This window comes from Rhineura floridana, chromosome 4 (assembly GCF_030035675.1).
Source record: "Rhineura floridana isolate rRhiFlo1 chromosome 4, rRhiFlo1.hap2, whole genome shotgun sequence".
NCBI lineage: Eukaryota > Metazoa > Chordata > Lepidosauria > Squamata > Rhineuridae > Rhineura > Rhineura floridana.
In genome coordinates, this window is record NC_084483.1 from 13,761,312 (window position 1) to 13,782,220 (window position 20,909).

General features: G+C 42.4%; 1 protein-coding gene across 6 annotated transcripts in view; it reads right to left on the reverse strand.

The window, feature by feature from the left end:
* The window catches only part of HAO1 (hydroxyacid oxidase 1), a 97,029-nt gene extending 76,961 nt beyond the window's left edge, over window positions 1-20,068 (reverse strand). For all 6 annotated transcript variants that reach the window (XR_009762116.1, XR_009762118.1, XR_009762115.1 and 3 more), the window contains exons 1-3: window positions 19,906-20,068; window positions 14,442-14,593; window positions 3,052-3,307 (exon numbers count right to left, since the gene is read on the reverse strand). Coding sequence is in view for 2 of the 6 variants with exons in the window: in XM_061622526.1 (XP_061478510.1) it covers window positions 3,052-3,307; window positions 14,442-14,593; window positions 19,906-20,042 (545 nt within the window). In the remaining 4 variants the exon portion in view is untranslated. The remainder of the gene's footprint in view (window positions 1-3,051; window positions 3,308-14,441; window positions 14,594-19,905) is intronic.
* Window positions 20,069-20,909: the final 841 nt, after the last annotated feature.

Genomic DNA, 20,909 nt, shown 5'->3' on the forward strand with positions numbered 1-20,909 from the left:
ACATAAGAAGAGCCTGCTGGATCAGGCCAGTGGCCCATCTAGTCCAGCATCCTGTTCTCACAGTGGCCAACCAGGTGCCTGGGGGAAGTCCGCAAGCAGGACCCGAGTGCAAGAACACTCTCCCCTCCTGAGGCTTCCGGCAACTGGTTTTCAGAAGCATGCTGCCTCTGACTAGGGTGGCACAGCACAGCCATCACGGCTAGTAGCCATTGATAGCCCTGTCCTCCATGAATTTGTCTAATCTTCTTTTAAAGCCATCCAAGCTGGTGGCCATTACTGCATCTTGTGGGAGCAAATTCCATAGTTTAACTATGCTCTGAGTAAAGAAGTACTTCCTTTTGTCTGTCCTGAATCTTCCAACATTCAGCTTCTTTGAATGTCCATGAGTTCTAGTATTATGAGAGAGGGAGAAGAACTTTTCTCTATCCACTTTCTCAATGCCATGCATAATTTTATACACTTCTATCATGTCTCCTCTGACCCGCCTTTTCTCTAAACTAAAAAGCCCCAAATGCTGCAACCTTTCCTCGTAAGGGAGTCGCTCCATCCCCTTGACCATTCTGGTTGCCCTCTTCTGAACCTTTTCCAACTCTAGAATATCCTTTTTGAGATGAGGCGACCAGAACTGTACACAGTATTCCAAATGCGGCCGCACCATAGATTTATACAACGGCATTATGATATCGGCTGTTTTATTTTCAATACCTTTCCTAATTATCGCTAGCATGGAATTTGCCTTTTTCACAGGTGCCGCACACTGGGTCGACATTTTCATCATGCTGTGCACTACAACCCCGAGGTCTCTCTCCTGGTCGGTCACCACCAGTTCAGACCCCATGAGCATATATGTGAAATTAAGATTTTTTGCTCCAATATGCATAATTTGACACTTGTTTATATTGAATTGCATTTGCCATTTTTCCGCCCATTCACTCAGTTTGGAGAGATCTTTTTGGAGCTCTTCACAATCCCTTTTTGTTTTAACAACCCTGAACAATTTAGTGTCGTCAGCAAACTTGGCCACTTCACTGCTCACTCCTAATTCTAGGTCATTAATGAACAAATTGAAAAGTACAGTTCCCAATACCGATCCTTGAGGGACTCCACTTTCTACAGCCCTCCATTGGGAGAACTGTCCGTTGATTCCTACTCTCTGCTTTCTGCTTCTTAACCAATTCCTTATCTACAAGAGGACCTCTCCTCTTATTCCATGACTGCTAAGCTTCCTCAGAAGTCTTTGGTGAGGTACCTTGTCAAACGCTTTTTGAAAGTCTAAGTACACTATGTCCACTGGACATATGCAATGCAATGCAAACTTATCTAGGTGACGTCCGCTGTTAGTTGCTATTTAATTAAGTCAGGGGTAACTAAGCTGGTGCCCTCCAGAATGATATGGACTACAGCTCCTAACATTACTGACCACTGATCATGCTGGCTGGAGCTCACAAGAGTGGTAGTTCAGAACATCTGGATGACACCATGTACACTACCCCATCATAATCACTGTTTTAGAAAAAAAAATGATGTGTGATATATTGCACAATGTTTTCTTGTTGCCTTGGGCTGCCTTCAGTTTGTTTTGAAAAAAGATGGCATATAAATTCTTAAAATAAAGGCAGATCAGTCTCAGATCTCAGGAAGGATCTCTACTTCAAGCTCCACATCTCTCTCAGTCATCAAGCAAATCCCAGTTCTAGCTGCCATGGCTTGTAAACATACACTAAAAGGAGGCAGCTGAGCAGACAAGGGCCTTCTCAGTAGTGGCTCAAGAATTATGTAACAGCCACACTAGAGCCTCCATACTTGTAGGTGCTACACCAAACTTAGTATTGGACTTTAAATGACTTTTGGTAATTAAGGATAGTTTGTAAGTTTCATCGAGACTACATATCTGGAGCTGGTTTTAAAGATCTTTCTGTTTACTTTGTCTAGTTCAGTCGTTCTTGTCTGGATATTGTTAGCTTCTTTTAGATAGGGGGAAAGGCTCTAAATTTATAAATAAACAAAGCCATGCTGAGTAACCAACTATTACTGCAGGGACATTGTTTGTGTGTAGCAGGGGTTGCCAACACAGTGCTCATGAGTGCCATTGTGGCTGCCAGTACCTCCTATGGCATAGTGGTCCAGGTCTCGGGGGGGTGTCTTAGACCCCTTTTTTGGCAGCAGGGTCCCTGCAGGGTCTCTATGTCTCCAGCATCCTATGAGCCACTCAGCATGAAAGAGGAGTGTGTTACCCACTGAGAATAATCTTCCTACATGGTTCCTTGTCCTTTCCTGCTGATTGGAGCAAATCAGAGTGAAAGAAGGTGAGCCAGCCTCTGAGAAGACTCTTCTCAGTAGCTAACACACTCTAACTCCCCTTTTGCATGCTGATTGGCTCCTAGGGACATCTGTTGTTCTGGAAGAAGGTGCACATGGGAAGGACAAAGAAGTGAGGAGATGACAACAGAGAGTAAGTGAGTGAGAGGACCTGGCTATGAGGGGGCATGGCATGACTATCATGAAGGGACCCTGCACTTCTGAATTTGCCACTTGCTACTGTATGGCACTCTTAAAAGGTCTCAGTAAATATTCCCCTCAAAATCCATAATGCATGAGAGACTGCTTCCTCTTCCTTCTCAGTTCTGGCTTGCACTGGCTCAGCCTCTCCTACCTTCAGCGCATCCTCTTAAATATGCCCACATTTCATTGGACGCTAGGACTAGACCCTTCCCCTCTTTTCTGTTCTGAACAGAGGAGAGATACGAAGAGTTTCTCTTTGTTCACAAGCACAGTGGGGCTGATGTAGGTGCCTTTCCCCCCCTCCATTGATAGGGGGCATACATGCACCATTTTGTGTCCTGTCTCTTTTGTCTGCTTTTTTTACATGCAACATCCATTTTGTATGATGCCATGCCCCCTTGGCAGCCATTTTGTGACTGGTGCCCACAGCACTTTCTTAAAATTCCAAAGGTGCCCACTGGCCCAAAAATGTTGGAGACCTCTGGTGTGTAGGATCTGAGTGCCAAAATTATTAAAGAATACTGGAAACTGATCCAGACTCATAAGTACCTGAGATGTGGAGGAAGCTGAAATTTGTTGCGTATATCATCTAAGCGTTTCCCAAGAAATGGAGTATCCACAGTCACAAAGATGCCTTTGTATCCAGCTTTCTCTGCACGCATCACTAAGGACCTGGTGACTTCACGGTCCTTATATATATAGAGCTGCAACCAACAAATTGTCTTTGCAGCTGCCTGAGCCACGTCTTCTATAGATGATGTAGACCATGAACTCAGCATCATCCCCGTCTCCATTGATCTGCAAGCTGAAGAGCAAGGAGTAAATGTCTTCCCACTATGCACGAAACCTCATCAGGGAACTATGTACAGCAAGCTTATTTTACAAGCTGGAAAAAAAATCCCTTGAGTGTTCTAATTGCCCTGTTCTCTTTACAGCAGTCACAAGTGGTGTCATATCTGTGTCAGTAGAGTGGTTTTCATTTTGTTTTCTGCTAATTCAAGTAATTCCTCTATTAGTGATAGTTTCAGAGTTGCAATTGGCAGCTGCTGACTACCCATTTGTTGGCCTCACCTTGATTTCAGCACTTACTAGCATTCATCTACCTTTCTTTGTAAATAAACTACTATTGCTAACACAGAGTTGGCATGGAGTCATAAATACAGGAAGCCCACCATGTACTGTCTCTAGTAATTGACATACTCCTAAATATCTCTTTTAAATATTTATGCTAGCCCTGTCTTTGCCGTGGCTGCAGTATTCACTGGACAAATATTCATATGAGTTGAAGACTCGCAAGTATGGGTTGCGCTGTACGCACATTAAAGGATTTTCAAACCCTTTGCAAATTCTAGATCGCCATTATATACACAAGCAGGTAATTACCGACTCCTCTCTACCTCCTGAGAAACTGATGACCCAAGCACACAGCTTCCAAGAATGGGCAGCTTGTTCAATCACATTTCAACAACATTCTGTCAGCTTAACCAGTTTCTTTCCAGTAAGGATAGATGGATTTGCCCATTTTGGTTTCCTCAGTTTCTCATTTTTTACAATCTTAAATGCAGTTCTCTACATTTTTGCAGCAATCCTCATGAACGTTCCTCAGCATTTTAGTGCAAATGCATCCTGATAAACACATTTTTGTACACATTGACTAATGTACACATATTTGTAAGCGAATTACTCCTAATATAATGCATTTTTGTATGTTATTTTCACTGATGTATTCATGTTTATGCACACTTCCCTCTAATATAGTAAATTATTTTGGAAACATTGCTTGGTTGGAGAACTGCATTGCAAAATTAGGATAAGTGCGAATTGCAAAGGATGGCTGCATTCCGGTTCCCATATTATTTCAGCAAGTGATCAATTCAGCTTTCAGTTCGAACTAAGTCAAATTGTTCCCCCATCCCTACTCAACAGCACTCTTCAAGAATTTGTTCCTCCACGTAATGCCAGTTATGGGGATGAGGAAGGAGAGATGAGAATGCTTACACTCCCCTCCATCACATTCTCACTTGCCCTCCACAAGCTAGAGGGCCATGTCTGTAGCTGGGACCCTGCTCTATTCACATAGGCTTCCTACACAGTTTGATGATGATGGATGGACTGCCTTCAAGTCGATTCCGATGTATGGCGACCCTACGAATAGGGGTTTCATGGTAAGCGGTGTTCAGAGGGGGTTTCCCATTGCCTACCTCTGAGGCTGAGAGGCAGTGACTGGCCCAAGGTCACCCACTGAGCTTCATGGCTGTGTGGGGATTCGAACCCTGGTCTCCCAGGTCATAGTCCAACACCTTAACCACTACACTACACTGGTTCTCTTTCCTACACAGTTTAGAAGCAGGGAATTACACAGGTTTGACACCTTAGTCACTCCGACTTTACATTCTCTCTCCCCTGAGCAATTGTTGTGCATAGGGAGAACATTAGTACCCTAATTAATGGGCAGAGTTGATCTAAACATCCTCATAGGGAATCAGCTAGATAAATGCCATCATCTACATAAGAAGCACATTTCCGGCTTTAACCATCACTGAATGGAGTGCCACCAAATGCAACTGTTTCAGTGGCTTCTATGTGACAACACAACACTTCTATTCGAACATTGTAGCAGGATTTCTCCACATTTATTTCCATCTTTTATGATCCCAGTCATTTAATTATCCCACTTACATCTATACAGTTCTCGATGCATCTTTCTTCCCCCAGCAGGGTAGAAATCATACAACTCTGCCAGTTAATCCAGATTATCTATCCCTAGTGATTGCCATGATAATAACCCTTTGTGTTGATGACTTCTTTTCTATTCAAGATGTTAGAGCTCCACCGTGTGGAACATCTGCTTAATGACAGCAACATTCTTGCCATTAATTTACTTCCTGAATAAAGTTGGGTCCTGTTTCTCACCCCATCTTTTTTCTTTAGAGAATTTATGCAGGCTGCTTTATATAAAACAGATGGTCCTGTTCCAACCTTCCCATAGACAGCTTCTGGATGTTCTTCAGTGAGGCAGCGGCTCCAAGCAGGGGCCAAGTACTCTCGCTGCATGCAACACTCCCAACAGCATGAGGGCAGCCTGGGACAGACTTCATATAATCAACCCAAGATAACCACATGGGTCACTGCATGAGCATTCAGCCTGATTTGTTTGTAGGGAGATTAGACAATGTTGCATATAACAAGTGTTGCCCCATACTTTCCAGGGCATTTTCTCATCACTTTCCTTACTGCATAAAGTCCGATCTTTTGGGTTAGCATAGTTGTTTCACAAGAGCTCCAAATCAGCTTGATGTGGTAAGCCTGAATTTGCCAAGATGCGATTGAATCCCACCTGAACATAGTGACAGTCTGGAAGTCCCTGCGGTGGGTGGAGCCACTGCTGCATGAACATTTCTAATGACCTCCCCTACAGTGTGGCACTGTGACCTTGAATCTTTTCCTAGATTCAGTCTCCTCAGAGCTGAGGTTCAACATTCCCAGCTAGGATGTGACAGCTTCTGCGTTAGCCATGTCTCTGGGGCTCTGCTCCAGGCCTCAGGCAAAATCAGCTCTCACCCCCGTTAGCATACTACCTGGCCACTGAGACAATAGACAAAGTGCTCCCACCAGCAAGAAACTTCTCACTGTGAGAAATTCACAGTGGGGAACACCCTTCCCAGTCTGATTACCTAATCTGGGTTTAGGGTTAGTCCCACCCCTGTGGCAGCTGCCCTGGCTGTTTGCTTGCTTCCATGCTGTGCTAGCATTAGCATGATGCTCTAAACAAATTACGGCCCAAATAGTTGAAGGATTGCTTCTTTCCATATCTAAATCAGCCTCTGCAGGGGAGGGGCTTATTGTGGTCTCACCGGGAGGCTTCACCCATTGTGCGGTACCATAGGATAGGGCAGGGGTGGAGAACTGCCCTCCAGGCCTCTCTGCCTGGCTCCTGGAATTCTCCCCAAGCCATGCCCAGTGCCACATCCTCCTCCTGTGCTTTTGCCTCGCTGGAATGTATCTTGAACTCTGGTCGTGCCTCTTGCTTGTGTGAATGGAGGACAGAGAGGTGTATGTGAAGAAACTAGCCATACGAGGTAAGATTTACATTTATTGTTCCACCCACTTTTGCCTCTGGCTCCATCCACCACCACTGGCATGCGGTCCTTGGAAGGTTGCCCAGAAGTGAATGCAGCCCTCAGGCTAAAAAAAGGTTTCCCTTTTCCCTGGGATCAGGGGTATAGTCATCCAGGGTCTTGGGGGGGGTCTTAGACCCCTTAACTTTTGGGAGCAGGATCCCAGCAGGGTCCCTCCAGCATCCTACGGGCCAATCAGCATGAAAGGGGAGTGAGATGAGTCTTCTAACATGCTTCCTTGTCCTTTCCTGCTGATTGGAGACAATCAGAGTGAAAGGAGATGAGTCAGCCACTAGGAAGACTCTTCTCAGCAGCTAACACTCTTCCCTTCCATGCATATTTGCTCCTAGGGACATCTATTGTTGTGGGAGAAAGCATTAACAAAGACCTTATTGTCACCCCAGCAGCGAAAAAGTGGGGAGGAGTGTGGTGGTGACTATCATGAAGGGACCCTGCACTTCTGAACTTGCCACTACACTACTGTCTGGGATAAGGCCTTCCTAGTGGTGGTGTCCCAAGTGTGGAACACCCTCTCTCTCTAGACCAGCCTTTCCCAACCAGTGTGCCACCAGGTGTTGTTGGACCACAATTCCCATCTTTCCTGACCATTGGCAATGCTGGCTGAGGCTGATGGGAGTTGTGGTCCAACAGCATCTGGAGGCACACTGGTTGGGAAAGGCTGATCTGGAGGCACAGCAATCTCCCTCGTGATTTTTAAGCAACTTAAAACACACCTCTTCATGTATGTCTTTGGGTAAGGAGGACAATAGACTGAAAATGTTGTAAACACTGCTGAATTTTGTTTATAAAGATGAATTACTTTAATTAGTCATTACGTTGTTTTTCTGGTATTTCATGCTCCACTCAGATGAAGTATGGCCTAGAAAAATGAATAATAAAAGCACTCAGGGTCCAAAAAAAAGCAGAAACAGGTGGGCACTATCTCTTGTGGAAAGCAGGTATAGGGCATTGTGTGGGCAGAGTGACCAGCAGTGTCTCTAATTGAAAATTAACATCAGAGTGTAGTCAAAGAAGAAGCAGGTAAGGAGAAGTGAAAGTTTGCTGGTAGGTACCCCAACATAAGAGCAGCCCTGCTGGATCAGGCCAGAGGCCCATCTAGTCTGGCATTTGTTCTCACAGTGGCCAACCAGGTGCCTATGGGAGCCCACAAGCAGGGCCTGAGTGCAAGAGCACTCTCACCTCCCACAGTTTTCAGCAGCTGGTATTCAGAAGCATTCTGCCTCTGACTGTGGGCTCAGAACATAGCTATCATGGCTAGTAGCCATTGATAGCCCTATCCTCCATGGAACAGTTGCCTGGAGAAGACCTGCCCTGGGAGTAAGTACTTGAGCATCTGGGTACGTACTTGGTTGCTCGCTCCCCTGCGTTGCTGTGTCTTGAGACAGCTGAGGTCCCTGGTAAGTGCTGTAAGGACTGGGACCCCCTTCCTGGCTCTGAATCTAGAGCAGCCTTTCCCAACCTTTGAGTCCCCAGACGCAGCTGGACTACAACTCCCATCAGCCCCAGCCAGCATGGCTAATAATCAGGAATGATGGGGATTGTAGTACAGCAACATCTGGGGAACCAAAGGTTGGGAAAGGCTGATCTAGAGAGAGGGTGCAGTCAATCTTGCAGTTTCTTGCACCAGTTCCTGGCTGGGTCGGGGCATAAAAGCTCGGCAGCCCTCGAGTGGCGGGTCTGCCGCTGGAGGGGTCGCCACCAAAGGGGCTTGTCCCTTGGGGATCCCCTTAGGGAGTCCTGAGGGTGAGGCACAACCCCCTTCCTTTAAAAAAAAAACAGTCTAGAGGAGTTTTGTTGTTCGGAGTGTGTAAGGTGCATGTGTGGTTCCCGTGTAGGGTGACAGCCTGTGCAGTGAACTGTGTGCTAGGAGAAAGTCACCAGATGCCTTCTGAGTGAGAGTCTACAACTGGCAGAAGGCTGGCTTTCTCTGGATGTGAGACAGGGTGGGAAGTCAATGTGCCTTGTATGAAAGATATCAGGTGGTGTAGTCCTAGTAATACTGCTCCCAGTTCTCTCAGAATCATACTAGGATAACTGTTCTGGTAGGTTTTATTGGTGCACTGTTGTTTATATTATATGTTTAGGAGTCATCTTGGGAAGGAGGGACATGGGTGATGCCACCCCAATTTCAGTGTGATCATGGGTAGAGGAAGGTATAGCCATGGGGAGGCAATGGGCTACTATGGAAGATGAGAGCAAGGCTATCTACACCTTGTTCCTCCTTCCCACTCCTCCCATGGATGGGTTCCTCATTGCTCATCTGCTATACCCACTGGCTTGTGTGTGCTGTTGTTTAACGCCAGATCAGTACACAATAAGACCATACTCAGGGTGCCGATTTGGTATGCGTTACTGAGACCTGGGTGGGTGAGCTGAGAGGAGTTGACCTGACCCAGCTTTGCCCATCTGGATACTCAGTGCAACACCAGTACAGGATGTAGGGATGGGGATGGAAGGGGTTGCTGTATTCTACAGAACTTCCATCTCTGTCACCAAGAAACCTCTGTCCTGGAGCTGGCTGTGAAGGCCTGCATCCAGTGTTGGGCTAAGGAGACAGTAAACTAGGGTTGCTGCTGTCCACTCTGCTGTCCAGCAGCTTCTCTGACTGAGCTGATGGAGGTCATCTTGGCTGTGGTATTGGAGGAACCCAGAACAATAGACCTGAGGGATTTCAATGCTGAGGCTGTCTATGTGGCAGTGAGGGCAGTGAAGAAGGCCCACTTCTCTGCCTCCATCGGATCCTCAAGTAGTTGTCCATTGGAGCTTTTTTGTACTGCCAGGGGTCTGTTAATATCAACTCCAGGAAATGGAGTTTTAGACCCTTCGGAAGCCCACTATGAATTCTTTACAAGGCACTTCAAGGATAAAGTTGCTTGCCTCAGGCTGTACTGTCTACATTGATGTCAGCAAGCCTAGAATATTAACCCAATTGTGGCTGAAATAATTTTTGTTTTTGTGGTCTTAAGAATGGCAACCAGGAAAGTGACTGAGACCATGGAAGAAATTATGTTTCAGAAAATAATGGGTGAGATTGAGATAACGAAACAAACCCTGAGACAAGGTAGACAGGAGATGAAAATTGAATTTAACAAAATGACGCAGGAGCTTAAAGAAATAGGGGATTCTGTGAGAGAGGAGTTTGATGGGATTAGAGATGAGAAAAGAAAAATTAAAGGGAAGCTACAAGCCCTGGAGATTGGAACAAATGTGAAACTGGGAAAAGATTTGGAGTTTATGGATGTTAGAAATGAAGTTTACTGTTTGGAATTCAACGTTGTCTCTGAAGAAATTAATGAAGATATTGGTGGTAAAGTTATCAATGTCTTGGATAATTTTCTGGACTGGAATGATGTGATGGAGCTTGACATAGAAAAAATCTATGGAATTAACTACAGATGTGTGACAATGGAAAAATTCTCAAGAGATGAGCCAGTGCATTTTGTAAAAAAGAAGAACAGAGATATGACTTTACAACAATATTTCAGCAACATATTCAGAATTGATGGCAAGGAAATATTTCTGATAAAGGAAATCCCCATTAGACTCTTATTATATGACTATGGCTATGACAGCAAGATTATCATGGGATACTGATAATGGAAGAATGGATACTGGACTTAACAGGACTATTGAAGATGGAAGATGGAATTAATACTGATAATGGAAGAATGGTTATTGAAATTATTGGACCTAACAGATTTGATGAGATGGATTAATCGATATGTTTATTTGGACTATGGCTATGACAACAAGATTATTATGGGATACTGATAATGGAAGAATGGCTACTGAAATTACTGGACTTAACAGGATTATTGAAGATGGAAGATGGAATTAATACTGATAATGGAAGAATGGCTATTGAAATTATTGGACCTAACAGATTTGAATGAGATGGATTAATCGACATGTTTATTTGGAGAAAAATTGAAAGATATATCTCTCAAGGAATTGAAACCTCTCTTTGACTTTTTGTGGAAAGAGTAAAGTAATGTTTATGAGATTTGATGATTAATTAAGATAACTACTGGAGGAAAGTGATTTTATAATATAATTTTAGAGACAGGATTGTTATATATTGTAGATTTATGACTGATCTATGACAAATCGGAAGTCAACATTTTATTTTATTGTTTAATTATTTTTGTTTTGTTTTGTTTTTGAAAATTTGAATAAAATTAATGATAAAAAAAAGATAAAGTTGCTTGCCTCCATAGTGTCCAGTGCAACATCTACCGCAACTTCTTGGGATCAGTTTTGGTTAATACAGCCTGATGACACGGACAAGGTTCTTGCAACGACGTGACCAGCAATGTACCCTCTCAACATGTGCCTTTCTTGGCTTATTCAAGCTTTCCAATGGGGTATGACCTAATGGATCCAGGGTGTGGTCAACACATCTTTGTGACAGGGAGTGGTCCCAGATACCCTGAAAGAGGCAGTGATCCGACCTTTCCTGAAAAAGCCCACCCAGGACCCATTGGTTTATGACAATTACCACCCAGTCATAAATACTCCCCTTTTAAGGAAGGTGATCGGGAGGGTTGTGGCACAGCAATTGGAAGTACTCTTGGAAGAAACAAATTATCCTGACCCATTCCAGTCTGGGTTCAGGCCTGGTTATGGGACTGAATCAGCCTTGGTCATCCTGATGGATGACTTTCGTTGAGTGAAGGACAGGAAGAGTGCGACCCTGTTATTCTTACTTGATCTCTCAGTGGCTTCTGATACCATTGACCATGGAATCCTCCCTGGGTGAGATGGGTATCGGTGGCACTGTTTTACATTGGTTCCTATCCTACTTCCAGGGATGTTTTCAGAGAATAATGTTGGGCAATTGTCTTTCAGCCCCCTGGCAGTTGTGCTGTGAGGTACCACAGGATATCATCTTGTCCCCAATGCTGTTTAAAATGCAATGGCATGACTGCTCACTGGGGCAGGGTATTGCCTACATGTTACCCCACTGCTGAAAGAATTGCACTGATTGCCCATTAGCCACCGGGCCAAGTTCAAGGTTCTAGTTTTGGTGTACAAAGCCCTACGCAGCTTGGGAACAAGATACCTAAAATATTGTCTTACACCTTATATAACCAGTCAGTCACTGCACTCTACAGGTGAGGGCCTCCTGCAGATACCATCTTATTAGGAGGTCTGTTCCGCACAACATAGGAAGCAGACCTTTAGTGTTGTGGCACCGACACTTTAGAATTTCCTCCCCTTAAATATTAGACAGGAGCCATTCGGCACCTACTGAAGACTTCTGCTTTCAACAAGCCTTTTTAAGTAGAGACCTCAGTCTGTTTCTGCCCTGGAACTGCTTTTTAACATGTTTTTAAAGCTGTTTTTTTAAAGCTGTTCTTACATTTTTTAAAAGATGTTTTCAAGTCTTTTGTTTTTAAGATGTTTTAAAGTGCTTTCAGTGGTTTTGTATGCTGTCCTGGGCTCCTTCTGGGAGGGACAGCGGGATATGAATTTAATAAATAAATAATAGATAAATAAATCTTCTTTTAAAGCCATCTAAGTTGGTGGCCATCAATGCCTCTTGTGAGATATATATCAGAAAGGTATGCCATCTTGTTACCAAGAGTAATATAACATTCAACTACTAGAATTTTCATTCACCATCTTCAGATTTCAGCTTCTAAAATATCTCATCAAAATTACTCCAATGTCTGTTTTTAAGCAACATCTCAAACTATGTTACTGTGGCTTCAGTTGATCACCAGAGGGAGCAAGCTTGTTAGGCATTTGAAATTTGTCTCTGTCAGAGGGGAACAGAAAAAAGGAGTGGAGCTTATGTGATAGATTCCCGTGTTGGAAGCAGTCAGGTGAAGAAGAAACGCTAAGAGAAAATTAACCTTAAGAACCTTTGAGAATGTGAAAGAGGTAAGTTAAGGCTAGAATTGGCAGCATCAGCGTGATAGGAAGCCTTCCTTGCCCACACACAACTGGAAGAGTGCTTTAAGGCTCCCGATTGTGGATTGGCAGCCACATCCCTACCTGCTTCATACATGATGTCACTAATGATTAGTATTGTGAAATGCCACCAAGGGGGACAGCTTTATTCAATTTAAAAATCACTAGTTCAGTCAACTAAAGCTTTTAATTACCGGTTCAAATTTAAACCCCAGATTACTTTTGCCAGCAAGTGAGAGATTTTTGAAGGGCCTGAGACAGTGTACGTCAAACCAACCATCTTGGCATCAAATTTCATTAAGTAAAACCCTACAGATGCTTTTCACCTTTCGGTCCAATTTGTATTCAAAACTTAATGTTTTGCTTTCTTTCTAACAATAAAAAATAGGAATAATAGTAACAGTCGTTGAATTGAAATCAGCGCCTCATTTAAGTCTTGCTCGACAATATTATGTGCCCCGAAGGTACTGATACTTATAGTTATTTTGACTAAGAGGGGTGTTGGATTAACTGCAAAATCCTCACATTTCACTTTCTCAGGTTTTCTCTTTTTAACAATGTGTGGTAATTTTTTACAGATTTATCTTTACATTCTCAGTTGAGACATTGGGTGATATCCAACTAAATATTTTGGTAAGTCTGAGTATGGCTAGTGTTGGCTATCACCCACTGACTTTCCTTCAAACTCCTCTTAATATTTTGCTCTGCAAGCCTAGTTGACATTGTCAAACCATCAGTTCAATGCCAAACTGTAGATTTTTAACTGATTGACAGTGCTTACCCACACAAGAACAGGGTGAACTCCTGAATTAACAGGGTTAGGGCTGAACTGTTAGTAAGTCAATATTTTACTTGCTAAACTCAGTTGCAAATATGAAATAGATCCATTTGGTCTGACTTCATGTGATGAATACAGGTTTGGCTGCAGTATCATTCGTCTTGTCCACCATCTTTTATTACTTTCTTCAAAATATAAAGAAACTTCATCGCTACATTTGCATTGTCTTCCAGCAAAGCAAAGAAGCTGGTATACCTGTATGGTGGTTGAGCTAATGTCCACCTCCACTTGCACAGGATAAAAACATGAATACCCATAATAGAAAATCGTCTCCATGTTGCTTCCAAGTTTGTTAGAGCACGAATAGCCAATGTGGTGCCCTCAAAATGTTGTTGGACTACAGTTCCCATGAAGGGAACCTGTGGCCCTCCAGAACAACTCCCATCAGTCCTGGCCGTTGGCCATGCTTACTAGGGCTGGTGGAAGTTATAGTTCAGCAACATCTGGAGAGCCAAAGAGTCTCCTCTCCTGTTTTAGGCCAACCTTCACTAACCTGGTGCCCTCCAGAAGTTTTGGTCTACAATTCCCATCAGTCATAGTCATGGAGGACATCAGGTTGACAATGGCTGTCTGAGACAGACGTACTCAATCAATGTTGACATCTTGACTAGTTTCCAGATTTTTGCTAACCATTCTTGCAGTGTAGGAGAATTTAATTCATGCCATTTCTTTGCACTCAGAATATTGGTTGCTGTTAACAAGGTCCATGCAAGTTACTAATTAATCTATTTGATTTGGACCTTTGAAAAGTCTAGCCCTGAAATTTAAACTCCCATATTTTTTACTTGGCATATGACAGAATACACTGCTTTGCTTGGAAAGAAACAAAAGGATATTTAATAGCAATTAAACCCAGGCCATTAACTGTCCTCATCCCCAACTTCTACTCTGGTGTTTCACATGCAAGAAGTTGTCAAGACTGCAGACAAAACTATCTGTAGAAAATAAGGTTTCTTATCAGGAAGAATATGTTGCTGAGCTCTTTACTGGATTATATTATCCATAGGTACATTTTCTTAGAAGGGCTTTCTCTTGTCCAGACTTACCTCTGGCAGTAGCAATTTCACCATCCGTATGAGCCATGCGCTGCATGGCAGTTGCTGCAGCACATATTGGCATGCTGACTCTCTGGCCCAAGATAGAAGTCGAGAGGTCCAGAGCAGACACATTCCTCAGCATCCGGGGGTACAGTCTTAATCTAGCACAGATGGAAATTGAGAATTCAACCTATCAGACAGCTACTAATCAAATTAAGAGTTTGCTCAGCAAGACACAAAGCACATTGCAAACACAATGTCCCCAGTACTAACTGGAACCAGCTCTTACTTAACTTTCAGGTGGTGTAAAGAGGGTAACTTAGATGGGAAGTACCAGATTCCAGAAATGTAAAGAAGCATGTTCACTGTACAATTTTCCATTTTTCCCATGTAAAGAAGGTCTGGAGTGAAAGCAAGTTATATCATGCAACATGAGATGCTGTCAGATGTCAGGGGTTACAAACTGGAACTTCCAGCACCACTGAGGCAGCACATCTGCTCAGAGCTTGGAAAAGTTACTTTTTTGAACTACAACTCCCATCAGCCCCATCCAGCATGGCCACTGGATTGGGCTGATGGGAGTTGTAGTTCAAAAAAGTAACTTTTCCACGCTCTGCATCTGCTAAAGGGATCAGAGAATGAACCATGCTAACAGAAGGTACCATCTCAACAGCATTACAAGATCCAGGGAACCAATGGAGTTCCATTGGAACACAACCTATTGCATTCCCTGGAATTGGATGGTCACATATCACAAAGTGTCAGTGCTGAAACAGGTGAACTAATGTCTCAAGGAACATGGCCAGGTAGTGCTGGCAACTTTAAAGCTAAAAAGTGAATTAACGGATGTCGAAACATACAAATGTTATGTCACTGTTGATAAAGCCTCCATTAGGAATGAGGGGGGGAATTAGATTCAGTTCACATTTGAAGGTGAATCTATCAAATTCACACTTTCTGAAGGAATATGAGAACTGACACAGCCAGCCTTCAAAATTTGCACTTATTGGAATTTTGCAATGCAGTTTTCCAACCAAACAATGTTTATAAAAATGCATATAGTAGATAAAAGTGTGCATAAAAATGAATATATTAGTAAAAACAGCATGCAAAACGGGTTCTATTAGGAGAAATTGTATACATTAATGAAAACTGCATAGGATAATGTGTTTATTAGCAGAAATCACTAAAATGCTGAAGAATTTTCATGAGGGTTAAAAAAAAACTAGTAAATTGCTGCAGAGATGTGGGGAACTGAGGAACTGAAATTTTTATTTATTTATTTAATTTGTATCCCACCCTTCCTCCCAGCAGGAGCTGGTAGAACCATCCATCCTTAGCCTCCACCAATACCTTTTTGTTTCCCAAAAGTCAATTTCAGTTTAGTTAACAGCTGAACCAGGTATCCCTGGTGTACCAATTGTCTATAACATGCTTTTTAAAATCTTGAACTCTGCTTAGGAATCCCCTCAGGTTCAAAAAAGTCTTATTTTCATGGCCTTGCTCACACCCAGCTGCAGGGAAGCAGTGACACTCTTTGCATGATCAACCTTTGTAAACAAGCTGTCATTTATCAGTGAAGGGCAGTTTATTGTCCAAAGGCTTTGGGAAAGTCAGGGATAAATGTGTCAGAACTGATTGTCAGAGTTTTGATCATTTCCCCCCACTCTAATTTAAAATGCTGAAAGAGGAGGTTTCAAATTGATTTCCTTGAGTGTCATCAGGCCCACAGGCTTCGTGACCTTGCCATAAAATCCATTTTCTAACAAATGATCTATCTGAATGTGACTTTGGAAGAGAATTTTACCTGCCAAGAATATTGGAGGACAGTCTTTTTTTAGTACAACTTGGAGACAGTAAAGCCAGCTTGATCATCTCTTGTTTGGGGGATTTCAAAACATTATGTAAACTGATTGCTACAGAAACACTGGTACCATAATCTACATGGCAGACCTTTAGGATTCTTCAACAGTCAATTACAAAGAAAGTGTGAAGCCACAACCAGACTCGTATCCCAATTTGTCTTGTGGCTTAGGTTCACCAGCCTGAAATCCCATCTATGCTTCCATAGGTCATAGCCTACTGACTCCTTGAGAGTCAACAAAGTAAAAAGGTATTTAACTGCATGCATAACCCACACAACTCCTGATCCCATTATTAACCAACTACTGTATTTTTTGATTGGGGGGGGAGATGAAGAAGCACAAACAATTGTAATCAATCACGCCAACCATGGGCATATTTTATATCTGATCAAAGATAATTTAATACCTCATTCCTACCATTTTGTGGCCTTGCCAACAATGAAATTCACAGTGGAAGGAAATGTGCAGTGAACATTATGACTCAGCTTATTAGAAGCTTTTAACTGAAAATTAAATGGATAAGGTTTCTGAGAAATGCCACACTAGTACAGCTGTGGTAAGAAATGTGACAATGCCATAAAGTACTTGAAAGAGTGAAATAGCGTCACCTAAGCTGTTGTACATTTTCCTTAGTTAAAAAATTCTGCAGCTTTCCCAGCTCAACCAGATTATTTGAATGTTACAAAGGAGGAAAATGTTATGCATATGGAGAGTAACTCAGCCATCTGAGCTGCATGTGTCAATGCGTGTATTTACCTAAGAAGCAGGCTTTTACCTGTGTGTATCTACCTCAGAATCACTGAGAGTAAAATAAGAAAAAGCGACTCTATTGATAGAAATACATAGTAGATAGGAAAGGCATACCCAGTTCTAACTAAGTTGGAGGCGCAATGCCCAGACGTGGGTATTGCCCTGATGGCTCAGGAGAGAGGGCAAAGACAAAAATGTCTCCTCCCTCCTAGGACAGTTGAAGAAGACAAAGGAAGGAGAGGCAGGTCAGCTTCCCTGAGCATATCAGTTTACAACGGAAAGAAGGTAGGTAGAGAAGAGCACAGGTACAGGTAGGCAAGCCTAGCCAGCTGGAGGACCCTAACTCTATTTTCCTTCTGGAATACAAAGAAAAAAACTCAGACAGGAGTTGCTCTTGCCTCACTTCCAACAGAAAACAGAAGTTTGTTCTTTCTGTCTATATATTACACCAAGAAGGGATGTGCAATTAAATACTTCATTACTGGTGTTTCCACAAGAAATTGAATCTTAGGGAGTTGAGGGTGAGTTTTCAGGGAGGGATTGGCAATATGGTGTCCTTCAGATGCTGTGGACTACATCTCTCATCATCCCTTACCATTGGCTGTGAAAGCTGGGGCTGATGGGAGTTGGAATCCAACAACATCTGGAGGGCCTAGCCCTAGTTTAATGTGCAAGACCTTTCTCTTTGGGCAAATGTTGACTCACATACTGAATGGTGTCCTAGTGAAAAATTTCAAAATGTTAGATTCAACTTAACTTTTACGTAAAAGGTATCTACATATACATCTATCTTGTGGCTTCCAATTTTGTTCTGCAAAATTTTGATAATGGACTTCTAGAAGGCAGTGTGCTCATTTTCAGTCTCTTCTTTTGTGTCTGGTAGTGCCCATCCTTTAGCTAATATAGTTCTTAGTTCATTCACATGATGAGGCAGAAGGTGACTTCTTTCAGAACATGAAACTTCATTCAGTGATAAGAACACTTAATTGTAGTTGTTGTGATCAGAAGTAACCAGAGATTAATTCCTACATTCAATCCAGGAGATGTAGTATCAAGACTGTCAAAATGTTTTTTCTTCAGTTAGAAAAAGGCAACACTGTATGTGACAAGTTGACCTTCAGGGGTTCAGATAATTCAGGAGGGCATAGGGAATTTCCTGTTTCCCACCAGAAGCCATTTGAGGGTTCACAGATCTCTGTGTATCTGAGATTTGCTAATTCCTCTTTCTATATTATAAGAGAAATGATGGGAAACAAGCATACATGATTTCTCATCTAGCTTTGTCATTTGAAATATTTGGACTATGCCACTATTTTAAAGTAGAGCTAAGGCAACTGTGTGTTTCAAAATACACAATAGGCTAACTAGGTAGTCTTTGATTGGAGGACCCCGCCCCTTCCATCACTTCTCACAGTGGGTGAGTGACCACAGAGGGAGTATTGACAGTTTACTTGACTGAAAAACAAGGATTTTGTCAGGAGAAGTTGCAGCTTCCTGTCTCCACCAACGCTGGGACACTGGGTGAAGCCATGCAGTATCAAACCCCATTATTACCAAGTATCCCAGCCAATGGCCTAGCTAGCCAAAACAAGCCAGCTGTGGCAAGTGATTAGTGGTCAGCTGGATGAGCCCTCAAAAAACGTGCACTCGTTTGTCAGAGAAAACTATTCCCTCAAACGCCATGGACCAGCACTTTAAGTGAGGGCATTTGCAGGGATACAAGATTGAATTCCAGGCATGCCGTGTCTGCCCAATTATCCAAAAATGGATTTCAGAGCAGTATACATAACAATTTAAAACATAAAACATTGGAACAATATAGTAAAGTTGAGAGGAATAGATCTATTCAGCTAGATGAAAATACAATAAATTTAAAAGGCCTGGGCAAATAAAAAGGATTTTAACCTGGTGCCCAAAGAAATACAGTATAGGCACCAGGCATACCTCCCTCGGGAAGACTTTTCAGGCATAATGTATCTATGCTGGCTAGACATTTCTTGAACTGAGCCACTCCTTGTGGTCTCCTTTGCTCTGGGCTATTTTGAAGCAAGAAGGCACATATACATCTAGTTTCTCTTTAGTTCCTAAGCAAGGAGGGAAAGAGGGGAAATGAACTGGGGCAAAAGCAGCAGCAGCTATAGCCATGGCAAGGGGAAAAGGATCAGGGCAAGATAAGGATAGGATTCTTGCCCACAAGGGCAACCTCAAAACGTAAGAACTAATAGCAAATCAGGAAAGTACTAGAAGGGAGTGTCGTCGTTTACTTTTAAAATGTACATTAACTGAAACTTCCAGTTTGCAAGCAACACCATAAATTGTCTAGATTTCTGAAAACACTTATTTTGAGATGTGAAGGTCTAGGGAAAAAACAAGAATTCAGGGGAAAACTTTGTCCCACAGTTTCCCCCCCATTTCCCCCCCCCTTTTTTTCTGTTTTTCTCTCCTGGGCTTTCACATCTCTAATTTTGACATGTATGAGATACTTGGTATAGAATCATTTAAAGCAGGCCTTAAGTTGTTTTGTTAGAAGGACACAAAGGAAACAGATCAGGCTCTGTTACCTTTTGGGCACAACACAGTCAGAATCTTTTGCTCCAATCCAGTCCCACTACTCTTGCAGTTTTAGAATGCTGATATGTCAAAGATAGAAAGTTAAGCCTCTTGTGCAGGAGCCTCCAATGTACAATGGCTGAAAAGTACACTGCTGAGTTAAGCATCACACTCGTAGACCCATCAAATTGCCCATTGTCAGCTTACTTTCACTTCGTCACTGATGTGCTGACCTTGATATTCCTCATTTCTTTTTAATTACTTGATAATTTAATTATTAAATTGAAAATCTTTGTACTATTCCTTACCTTGAAAATGCAGCTACATTTTCAGCTAAGGTCTGCTGATCATCAGCCCCAGACTTATAGTAGTCATACACAGATTTTTGAAGACATTTCTTAGCATGTTGTTCAAAGTCAGCAATGCAAATTGGTTTTTCGGACATGATGCAGGTTATTCAGTTGTGTTGCACTTAGATCATTTAAAGTTTCTAGTTTTCTGCCTGTTAATCATTAAATTAAAGCAAAGTTCAGATACCTCCATTTTTTTTAAAAAAAAGTAAGCCAAGTAATATACCAGACCCCTGTTGACATTTCTGGACTATTGCTTTGGACTTTAACATCCAGTTCTCATCCACCAAATTAGGACATGTGCCAATGCATATCAACCAGAGAACCAAGGAGCAAAACCAAGGAGGATATGCAATATTGGATAACCAACTATAGCATCAGCATAAACAACTCATCGGGCATAACACAAAGATGGTAGATGGTAGGATACCAATTTGACTTTAACACATTTAAACAACAACAAAAACACAAAGAGAAAACTAGCTTGTCAGGGACAAAGATTTAGCTGTGTGCTGTGCTGGTTTTCTATATTATGGAATTTGTAGCATAAGAAGTGATGCATTCTGTGAATCCTGACCCACACCTGCAGTGTGAAATGGTGCCGTCTGCTTTACCCATCTCATATTCTTCTGGGTATACGGCTCAGGGTGCAGCCTGCAATCAACGCAGCAGTCTTAGCCTTCTTTAAAGTACTTCTAAAAAACCATACATGTGAATCCGTTCAGATATTGGAAAGGGCTGAAAGTAGGGAAATCTACTCAACACCCCTACATTGACTTCCACATAACAATTCCCGCGACAAACCTAGACAGAAAATACCTCTAATGCTATTTACACCTTTTCCTTGTCTTAAATGTGTGGCCTTGTGGTCTCATAGCACTATTACCCTATAAAAATATTGAGATGTTTACAAGTGGAAAATTAAGATATCACTAGCAAAATGTGTGCTCCAGTTCCACTGC